Source organism: Gastrolobium bilobum, unplaced genomic scaffold, assembly GCF_033153095.1.
Source record: "Gastrolobium bilobum isolate Gb01-03AN ecotype WA unplaced genomic scaffold, APGP_CSIRO_Gbil_v1 utg6668, whole genome shotgun sequence".
Lineage (NCBI taxonomy): Eukaryota > Viridiplantae > Streptophyta > Magnoliopsida > Fabales > Fabaceae > Gastrolobium > Gastrolobium bilobum.
In genome coordinates, this window is record NW_026898778.1 from 550,635 (window position 1) to 573,124 (window position 22,490).

General features: G+C 36.5%; 2 protein-coding genes across 5 annotated transcripts; both read left to right on the forward strand.

Moving 5' to 3' along the window:
• Nucleotides 1-5,760: 5,760 nt before the first annotated feature.
• On the forward strand, nucleotides 5,761-11,987 carry LOC133284077 (increased DNA methylation 1-like). Of its 4 annotated transcripts, none has more exons than XM_061481045.1 (10): nucleotides 5,761-7,810; nucleotides 7,892-8,028; nucleotides 8,460-9,628; nucleotides 9,754-9,859; nucleotides 10,082-10,179; nucleotides 10,288-10,526; nucleotides 10,724-10,810; nucleotides 11,009-11,108; nucleotides 11,299-11,485; nucleotides 11,550-11,987. In XM_061481045.1, exons 3-10 carry the CDS (start codon nucleotides 8,483-8,485, stop codon nucleotides 11,654-11,656), a joined length of 2,070 nt encoding a protein of 689 aa, XP_061337029.1. In that variant the 5' UTR covers nucleotides 5,761-7,810; nucleotides 7,892-8,028; nucleotides 8,460-8,482; the 3' UTR covers nucleotides 11,657-11,987. The 4 variants fall into 4 exon arrangements, with proteins under 4 accessions (XP_061337029.1, XP_061337028.1, XP_061337027.1 ...); XM_061481044.1 differs by having other exon boundaries at nucleotides 5,761-6,231; nucleotides 7,623-8,028; XM_061481043.1 differs by having other exon boundaries at nucleotides 5,761-8,028.
• Nucleotides 11,988-19,622: 7,635 nt separating this feature from the next.
• On the forward strand, nucleotides 19,623-21,707 carry LOC133284093 (uncharacterized). The gene has a single exon (XM_061481071.1). The coding sequence runs from the start codon at nucleotides 19,623-19,625 to the stop codon at nucleotides 21,705-21,707; it is 2,085 nt and encodes a 694-aa protein (XP_061337055.1).
• Nucleotides 21,708-22,490: the final 783 nt, after the last annotated feature.

Sequence of the window (22,490 nt, forward strand, 5' to 3'; positions counted from 1 at the left end):
AAAAATTTTGTCGGCGGTTGGTTAAGCTGTAAAAGAAATCAAGAACTTCATTTTGCTATGAAGCCATGAATGGTACAGTGTGGAGGTACAAACATGAAGGAACATAAATTAAAAATGCAGCCCTTTTACTTGAGAAATCTCTGAAATAAAAAATGACTCTCTTGCTATTTTTGGCTGTTTTTATCTCTATCAAACAACAATGTTATCTCTTTCTAGTTATTTCAAAGTTGCGTTAACTTTCAAGATTCTATAAAGGAGATTTGAAGTCGTATATTACTTCACAGAAATAGACAAAAAATTGAATTGATGAAATTGAAACACAAACTGTTGATCTTTAAGTCTTGATCACTGTCAAACAATTACTGAAAGAACTTTAAATGTTGATGACCACCCCCATATCTATGAGTGAGATTTATTGCTTAGAGTAGAACCAATGTGTCTAAACAAAACCAATTCAGCTAAACTAATGTTTGAAATACTTCCTTGTAGACGATATTAAAGGTACTATTTGTGTCTACAAAAAAAGGTACTATTTGTAACATATAATAACCCTAACCTCTGAATTGTGATCTTGTAAGTTATTACCTGAGTAGAGTGCAGGACATGATGGCCGACTTTGATGAGGTGCGAGTCGCTCACATCCCTCGAGGGGAGAATAGCCGAGCTGACATCTTGTCAAAGTTAGCAAGCACCAAAATCGCTTACTGGGACCCTTCAAAATCGCTGAGGGGAAACTTAAGTGGCTGATCGTGGCCGTGGATTATTTCACAAAGTGGATAGAAGCAGAACCAGTCACCACAATCACCTCGGCTAGAGTACAAAGGTTCTTTGAACGGAACATTGTTTCCAGATTCGGAATCCCAGCCGAGGTGGTCACTGATAATGGAACACAGTTTGCTGATAAGAAATTCCAGCAGCTAATGAAAGACCTGCAAGTCACACATCGCTTCGCATCTGTGGAACACCCATAGTCGAATGGGCAAGCCGAAGCAGCCAACAAAGTGATTGTGAACGGTCTCAAAAAGCGGATGTTTGATGCTGAAGAAAGCTGGGTTCAACAGCTGTACTTTGTCCTTTGGGGTTACAGAACAAGTACCCAAACTGCAACAGGGGAAACCCCTTACATACTAACGTATGGATGTGAAGCCATGATTCCAGTGGAGGTTGAAGAACCCTCTTGGAGAAGACTGAATAGTCTTGAACAAGGCGAACAACAAAACAATAAAATACTTACTGAAGAGTTAGATCTTGTGGACGAAGCTAAGGTTACAGCTCACTGCCGGAATATGATGACTAAACAACAAACAGCGACAAAGTACAATAAGAAAGTGAGACCAAGATGGGCCTATTAAGTGGTAAGCCCAACAAAGGGAAATCTAAGATACGGATTGATATTAACAAGGGATATATATCCATTAAGGATACTAATCCTAATACGACAGCATAGCAAGCAGGCATGTGCCTTCACCAGAGGCACCAAAGGCCCATCCACGCTACCCATAGGTAACCTCTATAAATACAAGGTAAACCCTAAAGGTACGTTACACTATCTTTTACTGTTGTGTTGTCATTGTGCGCACTCTCACGCTGTTACCCCATTGGCTAACGCCGTTATAGTATTCTGTGCATAGTGATCTGCTTGACTCAAGGGTATCTCATTCATAGATACTTTGGAGAGGGCACTAGATCTAAGTGAAACATACCAGCCTACTGGGTTGGACATCTCTATCCCAAGAACAGAACACAATTGATGATCCTTCCGTAAGTGTTGGCATAATATTCTCTTTTTTGAAAATAAAATAAAATCGGTCTCTGTATATATACGACATCTCATCATTGAAAAAACATGTAAATGAAACCTCCCTTAACAACATATATTAATAAACTTAATCTTGGTTCAAAACTAAGCCATAAATATTCTCCAGATTAAAGAAAGACAGAGAAAACTCTCGTCATTATCAAGGTTGAATACCATGCAGAACTCAACAAATAATAAAAACTACAATAGTGTTTGACATAGGCTGATGACTTTGAATGCCAACTCTTTTGATTCTGGGTTTGAAAAGAGACAGTTGTAGGTAAGGATCCTGAGATTCTTGTACTTCTACATATCTTCCTAATCAGAGCAACATTCAAATCTAGAAGTGGTATTTGCCTGCTATGTTTGTGGTTCCATTCTGACTTTCAGTTTGATTGTCTATGAGAATGAAGAAAGAGAAAACTCAAAGCAAGAACATGAGAGAGATGATTCACCTGCTATGCTTGCCAAAAAGTCTTCCCTCATGCCTCAAGATTGTACAAGGACTTTTTGACAAGTATAGCAATTGAATCAACATTTTCTCTTTCTTCTCCTTCTATCCACCGAAGACAATCAAACTAGTAGTCAAGAGTGGCCAGAACCACAATGACAGAGCATGCAGAGAGACCACTCCCAGATTTAAATGTTACTTCGGATCAGAAGCTAGCTCCTTGCAAATTGTGATTGAATAAAATCATCAGCCATTGTAATTACAGCTATTAGCTGCGGTTGGTGTAGAACCCTAATGTAGTGATGTAGACGTTTGAGGAGTGCTTGTCTCTTTTATAGGGCTAAATTAGGGTTTGTTTTGGGCCAAAATTTGTTTTGTGTTATCTAATCATTATTAATTAAAAGATATGTTTCTCTAACTCTAATATAATACTACGAAGAATGTTATATTTACAACCTATTTTTATTTATAATCTCTTAAATCATATCTTAACTTTGATCAACGGTTATTATTTTCGCAAATTAAACTCGTTTATTAATTATTAATTTAATTTGCAATCAATCATAACCGTTGATTGACAGAAATCAACGATTAAGATATGATTATAAGATGTTGTAAATGAAAATAGATTATAAGTATAAACTTTCTGTAATACTATTGCCTATCATCTTAACAAGTGTTTTTTGTTTATGCTAGCACTTTGACATGTTGGCATATGATGGATGGCTATGCCACAAAAGTAAACCATGTAATAAGTAAATAATAAATTCGTTTATATTTTGTATTAAATTTTAAATAGAAGAAAATAATTTCATTTGCATAATTTATAACTGTTCTTAAAAATATGTTTAATTCAAATTAATTAAAATAAAAATAAAAAGAGAGTGACAGGAGACACAATCTTTCATGTTGTGAGTGGCAAGAGCTAACACTTTTCAAAAGCAATTAAGTTAGGGATTGCATTTTCTTATTTCACAGGTGATATGTTTTTTTTCCTAATGAGACATATAAACGGGTCTCACAAGTTTTTTTAAAAAAATAAAAATAAAAGCAAAGCGTGAGGTCCGATGTCTGTATAGGAGAAAAGAAAACATTTATGTAACAGAAGACAATCATTTCCCATTAAGTTATTAGATTATAAATAAAAGTTTAATTAAAAACTAAAATTTCTTAAACATTCTTTAGATAGTAATCTATAAAAAAACATTAATTTAGATATTTATTGAATAGGAATAATTTATTTTTAAAAAGTTTAAGATTTTATTTGAAAATCTATTTTGTACAACGTTGTTGGACAAAAACTTTAAAATTTTGATTTTGAATTTTTTTATTAATTCAAAAGTGATAAAGATATTTTGAAAATGATAAGATTTATTATTACCAAAAATTCATATTCAAAATGGAAATTTTAAACATGTTATTTAATACAATACTTATTATTTTTCGATTCATAAATAAATTCAATATCACAAAATTTAATAAAATAAGGGAATAATAAAACAAAAATGAAGAAAGAGTAATTTATATTTAATACTAATCTTGATTATTTTATAAAAAAATAAACAGAAAAATATTTCTGCAGTTAGTGCAGATAAGTTATCTGCATTTACTTCCAAAACGACGACGTTTTGGGATTGAAAGATTAAAAAATTATAATTATAAAGACTATAATAACCCTAAAACAAATTAAAATTACAAAAACACCATGATTTCTGCCCCAAAATGACGTCATATTGGGTTTACTGCAGATAACTTATATGCAGTAACTGCAGAAAAAACGAACCCAAAAATAAATGTATTCCTTTATCTTTCGAATTTATTTTATTTTCACTTTTCATTGAGAGATTATATTTTTATTGTAGGAAATATCGGGCCTATTTGATTGTGTTCTGATTTTTTTTTTCTAAAAATGTTTTGTAGTATAGTTATGAAAATAGGTATTTTTTATTTTTCAAAGTTAAAAACAAAAAAAAAATAACTCATACATGTTGTCTAAATTTAATTCTAAAAATAAAGAATAGTACAGTTTTTTAATTAATTTTTTTACAAAACAGGCTTTATCAAACAATTTTTTATTTTATTTTTTGTTCTGAAAATCAAAAATGAATTTTAAAAACTGATTTCAAACAAGGCCGATTTTTGCTTCAAAGGAAATTTTTTTTTGTCTGTCTCAAAAAAAAAAAAATGAAGTGGGTCTATCATATTTATGATTTTTCTCTCATCTTTTTTCCTCTTTACTACATATAAATGATGACTTTAATATTTCTAAAGTGAACGTAGATAAATTATCTATATTCGCTCGCAAAACGACGTCATTTTAAATTGAAAAATTAAAAAATTATAATAAAAAAGACTATTGTAACCCTGAAATAAATTATAATTATAAAAATACCTTAATTTCTGTCTCAAAACGATATCGTTTTGGGTTCACCGTAAATAATTATTTGCATTAACCATTGTCAAATATAACGCCTACATGTTATATACGCAATTTAAGGAACTTTCCTGAGGTGATATCACCCCCGCTTTTTTTATCGACAATTAATATTATCTCATCAACCGTTACTTCTTGGACATGTCAGCATGGCATTTTATTTCGGAATAAATTATTTTGTCTTCTTTTTTAAATATGGTTGGATTACAATCTTATCTAATATCAATATTTATAATATAAAATAAATTTTTTTCTTCTTTTTCCTCACTTTCTCTCGCACTCTTTTTTTTTCTTTTCTTCTGCAACAAGATCGAAAATAATAATAAAATCATCGACTGTGGTGAGTCTTTGTAGTAAATTTCCAGTTTCTCTCACCGGCAGATAAAGTTTGAATTTTGATTTTTTTTTCTCTAATAAATTAAAGAAATAGCAAAGATTGTAACCAAAAAAAGAAAAAGCAAAGATGATTAAAATTTCAAGGATAGTTTGATTGTTTGTTTAATTGATTAGTATCTTACGTTTCTTTTACCTGTGATTGACACGAAAAAAAAGCTTTTTGGCTTTCGATTATCACTTTCATTTGGATAAGCCAAAAAAGAGAAACCGCAAAATTGTTTCAGGATTATGATGATTGCTGAAGTCGAGGAGAGAGAAACGATGAAAGATAATGAGAAGGAGAAAGGGATGAAATAATTGATTTTATCTTATAAATCTTTATCGTTAAACAAAATTATAATTTAACAATATTGAAAAAAATAAGTAAAAGTAGGCAAAATATAAATAGACAAATAACCTATCTCTATAAATAAATAAAAAAATAAAATAAAGTCAGATATAAAATTTAAGGGAAAATAATTCTAATATCATAGTAAAAAAAATCTTAATATAAACATAAGATGTGACGGCCCCATTATTCATTAAATAAAAATAAAATTTGTGACACACAATTCAATATATTATTAGTGGGAGAAAGAATTATCATCATAACATGAAAAAGAAAAAAAAAGGACTCAAAATTAAATAAAAAAAAATTCCGTTTCTCAATCTAATTATCATAACATGAAAATTACACTGGAAACCATAACAGTTAAGCTGAATTCGCTTTATGTTTGTCCAATCCAAATTTGAGAACTTGAGAAGTTGATTTAGCTTCAAGCCTTAACCTTGGCCGAGAACAGTTCTTCATTTTGCATATCATCTTCAACAACAAGGGAAGCAGATTCTTCGAAATTGAGATTCGAATCAAGATGCTTTTCTATTCTGCGTTTGGGGTTGCTATCTGTGCACGGGTTTCCATTTTGAGTTTGGGGTTGCTGGTTAAATACAAAGACATTGAGAAACCCCAAGTTGAAATTCGCAATCAATTCCTCTGTTTCATGTTATTTGGTGAATCTCAAAACCTAATGCAGATGGGGAAAATCACAAACCACTGGTACGAATTGGGAAAATTGGTACCTGTCAGTAAAAGCTTGCGATTGAATCCATCAACATGCTTCCAACATTACATCCAACAACCAAGGCGACGGAACCAAACAACAGCGTGAAATGGTAAAGCTATATAACTTACCGAATTCTTTTACTCTGTCAAATTTTTTAAATTAATTAACGACTAATTATATATGGTTGATTTAAAGCAATGTCTAATTTCTCTTAGTGTAACTAGTTACTCATTTCACAATCCCCTCTCCCATCCATCATTTTCATTCCTTCACCAATGAAAATTTACATTGGTGTTTATTCAGCTAGTTTCCTCAAGAAATAATCAGTTACTAAACAATTTTCAATGACATAATCAATGCAAGAAGCAGTAGCTTTATAGTTTGTTGGAAAGTCCTTGGATGCCATTAAGGTGAGTTACTAACTTGGAGGCAATTTTTTGTAGTAGTTCTTGACTTCTTGTACTTGCTCAGTCCAAAACAGCTTTGGGCAGCTACATATCCTTGAAGATATGAGATATGACCAAAATTATATGTAGAAAATGTGTCTGAAAGGAATTCCTCTTTTTTCTATCCTTCATTAATATATATATGGAAAAAGTATTTCTCCAGTCACCGAAGATAAAATTATATCCAGTGAACTCGACGTCGTTTTGAGATTATAAAATTAAAAAATTATAATGATAAAGACTAATATAACCCTGCAATATATTAAAATTATAAAAACATCCTGATTTCCGTCCCAAAACGACGTTGTTTTGTGCTCACTGGAGATAACTTATCTCCATTGACTGGAGAATCCTTTACCCTGTATATATATAGTCAATACAAAAAAGTTTTGTATATGTAAAAAAAAAAGTGTCTGAAAAGATTTCCTCTATTTTCTATCCTTTATCAATACATAAGGGCCATATTCTAATCAAAGTGTAATTAGTGTTACTCAGGTTGTACTTTATCAGATGAAATGGCAAAGCTCTGAATAAGATTTAAAATACTTAACCACAAGTTCTCCTTGTGCTTATGTTTGCATTATAATATAGTAGAACATAAGAAACTGCATTTCACAAATTCTGTAAGCCCGTCTAACATGGCAGAAAGAGGAATGCAACGGTACAAATACTCTTTTTACATGGCATAATAGGATACAAAAAATCACACAAGTTTCCCATCTTATTCTTATCTAAGACCAGGCAACAAAAATGCATCTAATAATATATCGACACAGTGAAGCTTACAATTAATAATGAACTAGACAATGAATGCAGGAAACGCATTTGACAAGGGTTGAGTCAGCACAAACAAGGGCCAAATAAATTGCAGTTGACATTTTGATTGGATTTGTACTTTTTATCTGATTTGCAATACTATATGCTTTTGTGGATTTTTCCAATACAATTTGGTGCTACATTCTAGTTTAATTGCAATTATTTTTGAGAAATCTAATTTAACAGGAAAGAGAAAGTCCTCTTCTATATAAAAACATTGACAGTGTATCCTTCCTAGGACAATTGCCTTAGAGAATCCACTTTCAGACAATTTTCAAGTTTTAGTCACTGTTAGCACTAAACACCTAGCTGGAGAAGACTGTGTGCAGTCTGAATTTGTTTCCCAGTGTCTTGCTTCACAACGTGACATATTTGTATCATTTTTCAAAGCACTCGAAGAGAAGAGCGCTTTCTCGGTCTCCTCTGGTATCGATTTTCCCATTCTTGTTACCATATATAAATTGAATTCCTTCATTGAGTTGAGATATTAACTAAAATTTCTTTTAGCAATTTCAAGTTGTTCAGGCATTTCATAGATTTACTGGTTACTTACTTCTGCAATGACCAATGCTCAAACTTCAAAGGAATCTATAAAAATTTTCGCATCAAGAATCTAGGGCAAAGATCTTATTTCCAAATTGAAGGTATGTTTTCTCCTCTGAAACAATTTATGGTATGGTTGAGATTTTATGTGGCAGATGATTCGACTTCCCCTGTTAGGCAAGGTGTTCAGATCTCCTTGATTGAAGTCTACTTAACGCGGACTTCATTTATGTATGCAGGAAGGTTCATTATTTGAATTTGTTGATTGATGTACAAATTTTAAGATCTGTTCTGGCATAGATTGCGCCATCATAACCTATTTGGTTTTCAAATGAACCAACTTCTATTTAATTAAAGTGGATCGCTTATTTGTGTATTGAGTATGATGTTTGCTTGAATTTTCTTTTTTCTTGACCATTTCTTTCCCTATTATTCTTTTTTATTTCTTCAGTTCATAAATGTTCATTGGTATTTGTTAATCGCCATAACAAGTCTTTGGGATCACTTAAGTTGTTTACTAATTCTGTAACAGATATTTTGGCACATTCAATTGACATGGTCAGAACAGAACTTTCAATGACTAGAACCAACAACATGACCGACACCCTTAGGCATCGCAATCAAAGAGTAAACTATATAGAAATAAGTGATCCTGGAAGTGACTCGTTCAGTTCTGATCCAGAGAATTCAAGGTGCAGCCCTACTAGACTAACAACAAGAAGAAAAACAACCTTATGCAGTCCAAGAGTATTGGAGACAGAAATGATGGACTCAAGTGTGGGTTTCGTTGCAAGAGGTGGACATGGTGATGGACAGGAAGTAGAGCCTATAAGATGGGGCGTAAAGGGTACACAGAGTTGCATTTCCAAAAAGGGGGAGGCAAAGGGAGAGCTAAACAGGGAAAGTGCAGAGGCTATAAAATGGGGCATACTGGGTACACGGAGTTGCTTTTCCAAAAAGAGGGTGGCAAAGGGAGAGCAAAACAAGGAAAGTGTGGAGCCTATAAAATGGGGCATACAGGGTACACGGAGTTGTGTATCCAAAAAGAGGGCGACTAATGGAGAGCAAAAAAAGGAAAGTGTAGAGTCTATAAAGTGGGGCATACAGGGTATACGGAGTTGCATTTCCAAAAAGAGGGCGGTAAAGGGAGAGAAAAACAAGGAAAATAATATTCCGGTACCAAGTTCAATAATGGAAAAAGGTCCATCATCACCTGAAAGACTAGTTGCAAGTATGAAAAAAGATTCACTTGCACCTGTACCAGTAAGGTTGAGTAAAAAAACCATTTTGTCATGGTTGATAGATTATAAGCTAATCGACGAAGATGAACAAGTGTGCTATATGGATGGCACAAAGGAATATGCAGCTTTGAGAGGAAGAATTACTAGAGGTGGAATACTTTGCAGCTGTTGCCAGAGGGAAACATCAGTGTGGACCTTTGAGAAGCATGCTGGAAGTGATCTTAAACAACCATATGAACATATTTATCTCCTCCAGAAAGGCACATGTCTCCAAGACTGCCTGATTGCTGCTTGGCAGGATGCCAGGGAACGAAAACGCCGGTGTCGGTTTTCGTATGTGCTAAAAGGAAGTGTTGCAGACCAAAATGATGATGCTTGTTCAATCTGCGGAGATGGGGGAGAATTAATCTGTTGTGACCAGTGTCCCTCCACATATCATCCATCTTGTATGAATATGGAGGTAATCATTTTTTTTTTTCTTTTCTGGAAATGGTCTTCATATGTTTCTATAGAAACAGTTACTCTGGTGTAGATATATTTGATGGTCTACATAATTATTGTCAATTTCTTCCTTTTTAATTACAGAGGGTTCCCCATAACAATTGGTTATGTCCATACTGCATATGCAAATACTGTGGAATTGGCGGGGATAGTAAGGAATTCATCACATGCTCTCAGTGCGACAAGAAGTGTAAGATTTCTCTCATGGTCCATGTAGCTTTTTCTTTCGATCTCGTTTTTTGTCTCCTATTCTGGGTGGTGGGTTAAAGCTTTCCATACTGGCATATCACAGCTCCCCCCCCCCCCCCCCCCCCCCCCCCCCCCCCCCCCCTTTCATTTTTTTTTCCCTACCCCAATTTATATGACATAATCCATTGATGTTGCTGAAAAAGCATTTTTCATGCTTTTGTAGTTCACTGGGGGTGCTTTAAAGAATTTGAAAAAGAATTCTCAAAAGAAACGCTGGACCTTAACTGTTCAAGATTATATTGTGGGCCAGGTTGCAGAGAGGTACATATTCTTTCTCTATGATTTGTGCATCAAATATTATTTTTGGAAGATATTATTTTTGTGTTTTTTGCATGACATTTAGAATTTTGACTATGTGCTTTCTGAAAGATCTATGAGAAATTGGAAAGCTCACTTGGAACCAGAAATGATGTCTTTGCAAGATACTCTTGGAGAGTTATCCGCCAAATGGATATGACCCCCAAGGTGGTCTCTGCTGCTAGGAACTCACATATAGAAAATAATTCAAAGGTTGCAGCTACTTGGATGTTAATGAATGAAGCTTTTAACACAATAATTGACCGGCACACAGGCATCAATCTGGTTGAAAGTATAGTTTACAGTCGAGGGTAAGCACATTGATGGTATAATTCCACATTGTTGCAAAGCTTAGTTTTCCCTGTCTTAAAGCATGTAACTCGTTACTGCTGCTGCCATTAATTTGTATTTCCATTCAAAACTTTCTAATTACGCTAATAGTCTTCTACTTTTCATATAAGTATCAAGAATACAACCATTTGATCAATTGCTGTCATTTACTATTCAGATCAAACTTATCCAGGATTAATTTTAGCCGATTTTATACATTTATCCTGGAGAAAGATGACGAGATCATCGCAGCAGCTTGTGTAAGGTATCCTTTTTTTGTTTGTTAATCTTTCCAACTTTTTTGGTTATTGAGTTTGTGAACACTCCTGTAAGACTGTAACTTTGCAATGCTCCTCGTGCTCAGATGCTCTCTGCCCTTGAAATAAAGATTTATAATTTTGTTTTGTGTTAACGAAGACTGTGATACATACTGTTATTCAATTGTTACTTCCTGCCTCTATAGATTTCATGGTAGGAGGATTGCAGAAATGCCTTTTATTGCCACAGAAGAGGCATACAGGCGCCAAGGAATTTCCCGGGCATTACTGACTGTAATTGAATCGGTAAGTGGTTATCAAAGTCCCATGATCTCTTATCGAATATTCATTCAGTCGTGTATAATCTATGTAGAGATTATAGAAGGATCTTAAAACAACTCCCCAATTTCCCCCTAGTTAGTTTGCTATCAATGCCATTCATAACAATATTCTATATACCTAGACAATTTCTAATGGTCAGGCCTTCCTTTTCCAGTTCCTGTGCAGTCTTAAAGTTGAAAACTTGATCTTTCCATCTTTTCGGAAGACTACTGAGATGTGGAAGCGCAAGTACGGCTTTAAAGAGATGTGCCAAGAGTTGAAGAGAGACGTATTGTCCTACAATATTTTGATGTTACCTGATGCTTTAAGACTGTACAAAAACTTTACCACAAGCATAGCAGGTAAATCTCTCTTTCTCTCCTGTGTGGAGTTTTCTCTTTCTTTACTCACGTTCCCCTTCTACAGATGGTGACAATAATAGAGACAATCAGAATGACTTGGAACCACAGACAGAGCAGGGAGGGAGACCCCTTTTTGACTTGAATGTTGCCCTTCATGAGGAAGACTATTAGAAGTACAAGAATCTTAGGATCCATACAGATGGTGAATGATAGGTTTATCTCTGTGGCTGACTGGATTAAAACTACAACCCTCAAGAGTCTCTTTCCAAACCCAGTAAGGTCAGAAGAGTTGGCATTCCAAAGTGACGAGCCTAATGTCAACTACCATTATAGTTACTGCTGCATGCTGAATGCTGCCTGATATTCAATCCTGATGTAGCAGCTAGAGCTTTCTATATGTTTTTCTTTTGGTATAGACATTTGGAAGTGTTTATCTCAGATTGCTAAATTTGGCCTGGTTTCGGACCAAGATTTATTTTGTTTAGTCTAATCATTATTTATTAAATGCTATATATCACTGACTTTGATATGATACTATCGTCTATCGTCAACGCGTTGTCCTTCCTGATTGTTCCAGAACTTGAAAGTTAAGAAGTAATAACTAAGTCCTAAATATGTCCAAGTTTTGTAATAAATTTCAAATAGAAGAAGGAAAAACGATTTAATTTGCATATTTATCATTGTTTTAAAAAATGTGCTTAATTTTATAGTAAAAGATAAAATAAAAAGAGAGTATAAAGCCTTCATGTTGTGAGTTGCTAGAGCATTGAGAAAACAGTTTCAAAAAGCAATTAAGTTAAATATTAATTTATAAATGTTGTTTTAATTAAAAACTAAAGTAGTTTAAACAAATTAAGCGTTTTTCCAATGTCATTTTTAAGTTCATTAATTATACTATAAATTATTATTGTTCATTTAAATTTTCACTTACCTGGGTATCTCCAAGTTTCAAGTTTTTAAGCTGGTAATGAGATTAATTTCGAGTCGGGCGGCTAACTCTTCTAAAAAGGTAGTTAGGGTTGTTATACCAAAAAAAAAAAAAAATTCCATTCACTCTGTGTTTTCTTTGATTTTCCTTAAAGAGTGTTTGGTAGAGAGTTTATTTTCAGATTGCCGGGAAGGTGAGGGTGGTAACCTAATTTATCTATATTTGATAGAAGATCTCTTAAAAAATAATAATTTAAAAATGTGATTTTCTCTGAATTTTATTTTATGTGTAAAATATAAACCACCCAAAAATACCACGCACTTTCCCAGGAAAATTGAAAATTAGATATGAAAATTCTGATAAAAATCCCGGTAATATTTTGGTCTACCAAACAACTTTGATAACATTACCAAAAAACTCATTTTTTCGCCATATTCTCGGAATTTCCTCTACCAAATACCCCCTTAATTATTATTTTCCCCGTCCCTTGATATGTTTTTGGTCCGAGTTTGTTCACGACTTGAGTTATTATTATGACCACACAGACTGGAAATATGAGAGTGACAAAAGTAAAATGACGAAATATGATTCAACACCTTATTCCATAAAGCTTGCACCTTGTTACATTTATTATTCTGTAGAATTGAACCAATCGAAGACTTAGGGTGTGTTTGATATGTTAAAGAATAAGTAACGACTGCACAACAAATAGTAATTTAAGGAGAAAACATAAATCTTTAAATTTTGGTTACTTGCTAAAATAGGTTACAAAATATCAGTCGCAACCATACCAACCATACGTATAATGTGATACGATACGATTCATATCTCCGCGATATATATTGGTTGGTTGTATCAGATTGTGTGTCGTTACATTGCACAATACAGTATCGAATCGTGTATTTTACGATATGAAAATCAAATCAAAATTGACAATTTTCATATGAATTTTTTTTTAAAGTCTATTACTTGGGAAAAGTATATAAAGATGTAATTTGTGATTCTAATTAAAAAAAAGAGTAAACATTCTTTTTGGTCCCTGGCAATATCTACGAAATCCTTTTTAGTCCCTGGCAATAAAAAAGGACCAAATTGGTCCCTAAAATTATGAAAAAAGGGCCACATTAGTCCTTATGTCAACTCCTCCGTCACTAACGTGGCCCTTTTTACATACTGTTAGGGACCAATTTGGTCCTTTTTTATTGCCAGGGACTAAAAAGGATTTCGTAGATATTGCCAGAGACCAAAAATAGTGTTTACTCTAAAAAAAAACTTGAAAAATCATTATTAATAAGAAAAAGAAAATAAAGATTTGATTTGTAATTTAAATTCAAAAATCAATCAGCAAAAATTAGTATTAGTTATGTCACCAATAGATGCCCATAGTGATAATATTAGTCCTAATAATTGATGAGTAGGAGAATAACTTATTTGAATTTTAGTTACTTATGTATTTTGTTGATTGAATTCTTTTTAGAATTTAGGTTTATATAATATTATATATTTTTTAATTCTTTTTCATTATTTTTTATATCTTACTATTCGATACAATTCATGATACACAATACAAAAAATTGGCTTAATGATATACAATACATATTACGATTCAACAACCTTGGTCACAAACTCACACAACAAAAGTAGAAAAAGACAAAAAAAAAAGCTTCTCCTTCATTATCTTAACCTTATTGCACGCAAAACAATATGCAAAAAAAGTGATATTTAAAAAATAATAATAGTAATTATTCTATCAATAGATATTATAAGTTTCTTTGTTCACAAACTATCATATAACTTAATTATTTGTGTTGTATTATTCTATTTATAATGTCCTTATTGTTGGGCTTCCTCCTTCAATGTTAAGCTCAAGCCCATTGAGGGGTTTCCTAAAAATCCTAAACCCTAGATTCCACCTCCTCTATATATTCATTAGTTGAGGGTGGAGGTAGGTTAGAATGAGAGAGAAATTTATTTGAGAGATTTGTGAGCAAAGCTTTGAGCTTTGTATTTTGAGAGATCTCTAGAGAGAGTTTGAGTGAAACATCTCTAGGGAAGTTTGATTATCACCATTGTTGGAGAGGTTGAGTTAACCACCACTTTGGTGAATCTTGATTCTTTGTACCCATTATGTTCATAGTGGATGTTTGAACTGGAGTAGGTCCCGTGGGTTTTTACTTCTTCATTGGAGAAGATTTTCTCACGTTAAAACTGTTTGTGTTCTCTTTCTCCCTCTCTCCTTTTTATATTTTCGTTTTTCCACCGCGCTGCCCGATCTGGTGAAGTTCAAGCCGAGGTAATTGCCGAGATCCGAGATCCAGGATCTTGTTGACTGACTTCCATAAAGGCTGTGAAGCCGAGCTTGAGGGAACCGATTTCCCAACAGTGATATCAGAGCCCGAGTTCGACGGGTTCTGAGGGAGACGAGATGGAGACCAGTGGCATATGTTCAAGCTGACAGCAGACAATTTCATGTATTGGAGACCGATGATGGAAGATCATCTCTACTGTAAAGATTTACATGAGCCCATTATCCTTGATTAGAGACCGGCTGGCAAGACCGATAAGGAGTGAGAGATCCAGAGTCGTAAGGCGGTCGCTACAATTAGAAAATACATTGACAAAAGTCTCTTTGAGCACGTGTCCGAGTTCACGAACGCGTACGAGTTGTGGACGAAGCTGGAGTCCATGATTCAAAAGAAGACTCCCAGGAACAAAGCACACCTGGTTCGCCGACTTGTGAAGCTGGAATACAAGGGCAGCATGAGCATGATATAACACCTCAACACCTACAAAGGTATTGTGAATCAGCTGTCAAAGGCTGAGATGAAAATTGATGACGAGATGCAGGCTTTGCTGCTGTTGAGCTCGCTGCCAGAAAGTTGAGATACTCTGATGGTGACCTTGAGTAATTCGACTCCAGATGGAAAATTGAAGATGGATGTCGTGACAGCCAGCCTCCTGAACGAAGAAGCCAGGAGAAGAGAACGAGGTGTTTCGAGCACGTCTGAGGCCAACGTTGCTAAGAACAAGGGGAAATCCGACTCCCGAGGCAGAAGCAAGAGCTGGGGTCGAGATCGTGATAGAAGAGGAAAGTCCAGAGGTTGGTTAAAGCCGAAATATAATTTGAAGTGCTTCTACTGTGGAAAGACAGGTCATAAGAAGCCAGCCTGCTAGACCCTGCAGAATGATGAGAAGAACGGCTCTTGAAGCCGGATCAGATTATTCACAAGAAAAAGGAAGACAAGAGCACCACTGTTGTGGCTGCCAACTCGGATGCCGAGATTTTCCTCCTAGGTGAGGATAATTATTTGAATGTTGCATATGATGACTGCACCTGGATTGTTGACTCTGGTACCTCCTTCCACGTTACTCCACACAAAGGTTTTTTCTCCTCTTACCTAGGTGGTGATTTTGGAGTCGTGAAGATGGAAAATCAAGTGACCAGCAAGACTGTTAGTGTTGGTGATGTGACCCTGACCACGGATATTGGGTGCCGACTTGTGTTGAAAGATGTAAGGCATGTTCTTGACGCACGATTGAACCTAATCTCGGTAGGCAAGCTTGATGACGCCGGGTTAGTGAACTACTTTGGGAGTGTTAAATGGAAGCTAGCCAAGGAAAACTTGGTTGTTGCCCGAGGTAAGAAGGAAGGCTCCTTGTACGTGATGCAAGGAAAGATCAATGGCGGAGAAGCCAATTCTGTCCGAGATGGACCTAGCTTGGAGTTATGGCACAAGCGCCTCGGCCACATGAGTGTGAAAGGGCTCCAAATCCTGCACAAGAAAGGATTATTAATCGGGTTGAAAGGCCAAGCGTTGGAGAGTTACATGCACTGCCTAGCTGGAAAGCAGCACCGGGTTTCTTTTGTGAAATCAGATCAACCCAGAAGACGCAGGTATATTCTTGACCTCGTCCATACTGATGTTTGCTCCATGTTGAAAAGATCCCTTGGAGGAGCTCAGTACTTTGTTTCATTTATTGATGACCACTCCCGCAAAGTGGGGGTTTATTATTTGAAATCTAAAGACCAGGTACTCCAATTCTTTAAAGAGTTTCATGCTATGGTTGAAAAGGAGATTGACAAGAAATTGAAGGTGGTCTGATCTGACAATGGTGGTGAGTATTGCGACCCTTTTGATGCATACTGCAGAGTGTCCGAGATTCGACTTGAGAAGACGCCCCCAAAGACTCCACAATGGAATGGACTTGCTAAGAGGATGAACCTGACTATTGAAGAGAAGGTCTGAAGTATGCTATCCAATGCCGGATTGCCGAAATCATTCTGGGGAGAAGCCCTCAGAACTGCTGTTGACTTGATCAACCTCTCACCATCACGGCCACTTGAAGGAGAGATTCCAGAAGAAGTCTGGACAGATCGGAAAGCGGCCTATAATCAATTGAAGGTGTTTGGATGCCGAGCTTTCGTGCATATCCCTAAAGATAAAAGGGAAAACTCAATGAGAAGACTAAAGAATACATTTATCTTGATTGGCCGAGATGTGAGCTCGGGTTCCGACTTTGGGATCCAATCAATAAGAAGATAGTGAGAAGCTGAGATGTGATCTTTCATGAAGATGAGACCATTCATGACATCTCGAAGCCCAAAGTCTGCGTTACTGTCAGACGTGAAGAACCCATCCCTCCTGTATGAGCTGAAGCAGGGGAAGAAGATCAAGAAAATGAAGAAATTGATGACCAACAACAAGCTGATGATGACCAAGACACTAAAGTCTGAGTTGATGATTAGATTCAGGATGAGAATGATGAACCGGGTTCTCAAGATGAAGAACAACCGAGATATCCAACTCGAGAAAGAAGACTGTCTACAAGATACTCATCTGATGAATACACCGTTGTAGCTTAAGACAGTGAGCCTCAGAGTTATGATGAGGCTGTGACGAGCTCAGAAAAAGAAGAATGGGAAAAGGCAATGCAAGACAAGATGAAGTCTCTGCACGAAAATCATACTTATGAGCTGACCAAGTTGCCTAAAAGAAGACGAGCTTTGAAAAATAAATGGGTCTACAAGATTAAGAACGAAGAGAATGGACATGTGGTGGAAATGAACTCGGTCCGAACCGTGTTAGCCATGGCGGCTTCGATGGACCTCGAGGTAGATCAAATGGATGTGAAGACGGCATTTCTTCACGGTGATTTAGAAGAAGAGATATATATGGAACAACCTGAGGGGTTCCGAGCTCCAGACCAAGAAGAAATGGTATATCAGTTGAAAAAGAGCCTCTATGGCTTAAAGCAAGCACCTCGGCATTGGAACAAGAAGTTTGAATCATTCATGACTGATCACAAGTTTAAAAAGACAGAAGCCGACCACTGCATATTTGTGAAAAGGTATGAGAGCAGAGATTTTTTGATTTTGTTGTTATATATTGATGACATGCTTATTGTAGGGAAAGAAAAATCGAGAATAGCCGCCCTGAAGAAGGCGTTGAGCTCGTCCTTTGGAATGAAGGACCTCGGCCCTGCAAAGCTGATTCTCAGAATCAAGATTATCCGAGATAGACAAAAGAAGCTATTGTGGCTGAGTCAAGAGAAGTATATTGAGAAGATTCTGAAGAGATTCAGCATGGACAAAGCCAAAACAGTGAGCACCCCCTAGACGAACACATAAAGCTGAACCAGAAGCAATGTCCGAGATCTGATCAAGACAAAGACGAGATGCTGAAGATCCCGTACCAATCCGCCATCGGAAGCTTGATGTATGCAATGGTTTGCACTAGACCTGACATGGCATATGTTGTTGTAATGGTGAGCCAGTATCTGTCAAACCCCGGCAAAGAGCACTGAGAAGCAATGAAGTGGATCTTCAAGTACCTCCGAGGTACAACCAACTTATTTCTCCGATTTGGAGAAGGCAAAGCCGAGTTGCAAGGCTACTCGGATTCTGATTTGGGAGGAGATTCTGACTCGAGGAAGTCGACGACGGGATACATGATGAGATTTTCTGGAGGAGCTGTCTCTTGGCAATCAAGACTTCATAAATGTGTTGCACTATCGACAATCGAGGCTGAGTATATTACCGCGACTGAGGCAAGCAAAGATATGTTGTAGATGAAGAAGTTCCTCATGGAACTCGGCCATGATCAAGACAAGTACGAGCTGGGTTGTAACAATCAAAGCGCAATCCATCTTGCCAAGAATTTGACTTATCACTCCCGCAGTAAGCACATTGATGTGAGGTATCACTGGATCCGGGATGTGGTGGAAGGTGGAGAGCTCGAACTCGTCAAATTGCACACTGACCAAAATTGTTCCGACATGATGACGAAGTCGGTTCCAACAAGAAAGTTTGAAGACTGCTGTGAAGGAGCCGGGTTGATGCTGAAGCCGACACATTGAAGTTGGAGGGGGGGATTTGTTGGGTTTCCTCCTTCAATGCTAAGTCCAAGCCCATTGAGGGGTTTCCTAAAAACCCTAAACCCTAGATTCCACCTCCTTTATATATTCATTAGTTGAGGGTGGAGGCTAGGTTAGAATGAGAAAGAATTTTATTTGAGAGATTTGTGAGCAAAGCTTTGAGCTTTGTATTTTGAGAGATCTCTAGAGAGAGTTTGAGTGAAACATCTTTAGAAAAGTTTGATTATCACCATTGTTGGAGAGGTTGAGTTAACCACCACTTTGGTGAATCTTGATTCTTTGTACCCATTATTTTCATAGTGGATGTTTGAACTGGACTAGGTCCCGTGGATTTTTACTTTTTCATTGGAGAAAGTTTTCCCACGTTAAAACTATTTGTGTTCTCCTTCTCTCTCTTTCTCTCTCCTCTTTATATTTCATTTTTCCGCTGCGCTGCCCGACCTGGTGAAGTTCAGGGCGAGGTAATTGTCGAGATCCGAGATCCAGAATCTTATTCACTGACTTCCGTAAAAGTTGTGAAGCTGAGTGTTACATGTGAAGATAGCATGCCTATAAGGAAGAGAAAGGAACCTATATGGACAAAAGACTATGTTGTATAGAGTTAGTGAAAGGTCCATTTTAATAGTTGATTCTATTGTATACTGTTAGTTAGCATAACCTAATGTATAGTGTTTCATTCAAGTGAGTATTGACCACTATATAATACAATGACTGTACACACAATGGCCATCATGAATAAAGAATTGTTTTCTGTTTCCTGTTAATTCTCTCTCTCTGGTCAGATACAATTTCGCGTATTGTATCAACTGGTGCTTCCATTTTGACCCATCCATCATGAGGGTTCAAGACTTGGCCGAAGAATTCAACACTCACCGGGATCAGGTTCATCAGCGGTTAGATCAGGTGAATGAGTCGATTGAAATGCGATTTGCTTCAATGGAGACACAACTCAGAGAATTTATGTCTCGTTTTCCTCAAACACAACCCACAAATCCCCAATCGCAGTTCAACCACCACCAGTCACCAATGGGTTCTGATGATCGAGGATCTCTGCGTTTTATGAAGATGGAGATCCCTTCCTTTGAGGGTCAAGACCCTAACAATTGGATCTTCAAATCCGAATTGTTTTTTCGTCTCCAACAGACTCCGGATCATCTCAAGGTTCAGATCGTAGGGTTGAAGATGAACAGCGCTGCCGGAGATTGGTTTCAATGGATCTTTAATAGCGGTACTGTACAGACATGGGAGGAGTTCACTACGGCTGTGCGACAACGCTTTGGTTCGTCACATTACAGAGATGTCCGAGGAGTTCTTGCCAAATTGACCCAAAATGGTTCCTTGGCAGATTATATGCGTGAATTTCAACGATTGCTGAATCAGGTTCATGATCTCAGTGATAACCTTTTAATGGTTCTTTTCATTTCGGGATTGCAACCTGATCTCCAGGGAGCAATTCAGTTGCATTGGCCCACTAGTTTGCATCAAGCTATGCAATTAGCATTAGCTTATGATACCCATCATTCTGAGCTTCGTTCATCGTTCACAAATCATACAAATCATACCAAGAAACCATTTCATCGTCCCCACTCACCAATTAAAATTGACAAACCTACTCCTTTAGCTATTCAATCATCCCGCACACTTGCTTTACCAGCACCACCTACAGTACTTGTTCGAAAGCTGTCCCCTGAGGAAATTCGACAGAAAAGAGAACTGGGTATATGCTTCACATGTGATGAAAAGTGGACAGCTAAACATCGATGCAAGGCCAAGATGATGCTTCTTATAGGTGAAGTAGAAGATTCGGGTGAAGAGCAAGAAGAAGAGATAGTTTGGGGTTTGGAAGAAACCAAGGGAACCAGAATTGATGCAACCTTGCATTCTCTGTCAGGGAGTAATAACCCGAGATCAATACAGTTGAAGGCCAGTATTGCGAATCAAGTAGTTAATGTGTTAGTAGACTCTGGAAGCTCTCATAACTTCATTAGAAGAAAGCTTGCTGAGGAACTTCAATTGCCTATGACCAAGTCTTCCAAGATGAGAGTCTTTATGGGAAGTGGAGAATTTCTTCTTTGTGACAGAAAGTGTCCTAATGTCAAACTCCAAATTCAAGGCCATGGATTCATCACTAACTTGTGGGTTATTGAGTTGAGTGACCTGAATGTAATTCTAGGAATGCATTGGTTAACTCAGCTAGGCAAGGTCACACATGACTACAATAATTTGTCTATGGAATTCATATGGCAGGGCATACCAATCGAATTGAGTGGCTGTCAACAACAAGGAGAAGAGTCATTAACAGCAAGGATGCAAGGTGATTGTCATACTCTATCACTGCAACCGATTGAGGAGGCTCAAGCAAAGGTAATGTCAGAATTACATGCTTTAAAGGAAAAGATTAATCCTGCTTTATGGTCAGTTTTAATCAATTGCAGCATAGTATTTTCCATTCCAAATTCATTGCCACCATACAGAGACATGAATCATGCTATTCAACTAGTGGAAAATTCGAAAGCTGTTGCTGTTAAGCCATATAGATATCCTCATCATCAAAAAGAGGAGATTGAGAAACAGGTCAATGACTTGTTAGCCTCGGGATTCATCCAATACAGCCATAGTTCTTTTTCTTCACCAGTTTTATTGGTGAGAAAACAGGATAATAGTTGGCGCATGTGTATAGATTACCGTGCTCTTAATTCCATAACAGTCAAGGATGTTTTCCCAATTCCAACCATAGATGAGTTGTTGGATGAACTATTTGGAGCTTCAGTTTTTAGCAAATTGGATTTGAGATCGGGTTATCATCAAATCCGCATGAAATCTGAAGATATTCACAAGACCGCTTTTAGAACACACGAAGGTCACTACGAATTTTCTGTCATGCCATTTGGATTAACAAATGCACCGGCTACTTTTTAAGCGGCAATGAACAAAATTTTCAAACCTTATTTGCGCAAATTTATAGTGGTTTTCTTTGATGATGTGTTGATCTACAGCTCTTCCATGGATGCACATGTCCAACATTTGGAAATTACCCTGAGGTGCTTATTACAACATTCTTTTTTTGTTAAACTCAGTAAATGTGAGTTTGGTGTGCAGGAGATAGCCTATCTGGGCCATGTAGTGACTGTTTCTGGTGTGAAGGCTGATCCAAGGAAGCTATCTGCAATAACAGACTGGCCTATACCTCATTCCATCAAGCAACTAAGGGCTTTTCTTGGTTTAACAGGATATTATAGGAGGTTTGTACAACATTATGCTTCAATAGCCCATTCACTAACTGAACTGTTGAAACAGGACAAATTTTCATGGACTCCTGAAGCTGATGTATCCTTCCAAAAGTTGAAAGTGGCCATGTCCACCACACCTGTTTTAAATCTTCCAGATTTTAGTTCTTCTTTTGTCATTGAGTCGGATGCATCAAATTCTGGAGTAGGGGCTGTTTTGTTACAAAAGGGAAAGCCTATTTCATTTTTTAGTAAGAAATTGGGGGTGAAAATGGCAGTAGCTTCTACCTATGTCCGAGAGTTATATGCACTAACTGAGGTTGTCAAGAGGTGGAGACATTACCTCCTAGGTTCTCATTTTGTGATAAGGACAGATCATCAAAGCTTGAGACAATTGCTCACCCAAACAATTCAGACTCCTGAACAACAAAAGTACATGTCTAAGCTTCTTGGTTATAGTTTCAGCATTGAGTAT

Coding starts and splice junctions, on each gene's coding strand:
- LOC133284077 (XM_061481043.1), top strand. CDS start 8,483: ATGGTCAGAACAGAACTTTCAATGACTAGAACCAACAACATGACCGAC. Junction 9,629..9,753: donor CATCTTGTATGAATATGGAG/GTAATCATTTTT, acceptor TTTTAATTACAG/AGGGTTCCCCATAACAATTG. Junction 10,527..10,723: donor AGTATAGTTTACAGTCGAGG/GTAAGCACATTG, acceptor TTTACTATTCAG/ATCAAACTTATCCAGGATTA.
- LOC133284093 (XM_061481071.1), top strand. CDS start 19,623: ATGAGGGTTCAAGACTTGGCCGAAGAATTCAACACTCACCGGGATCAG.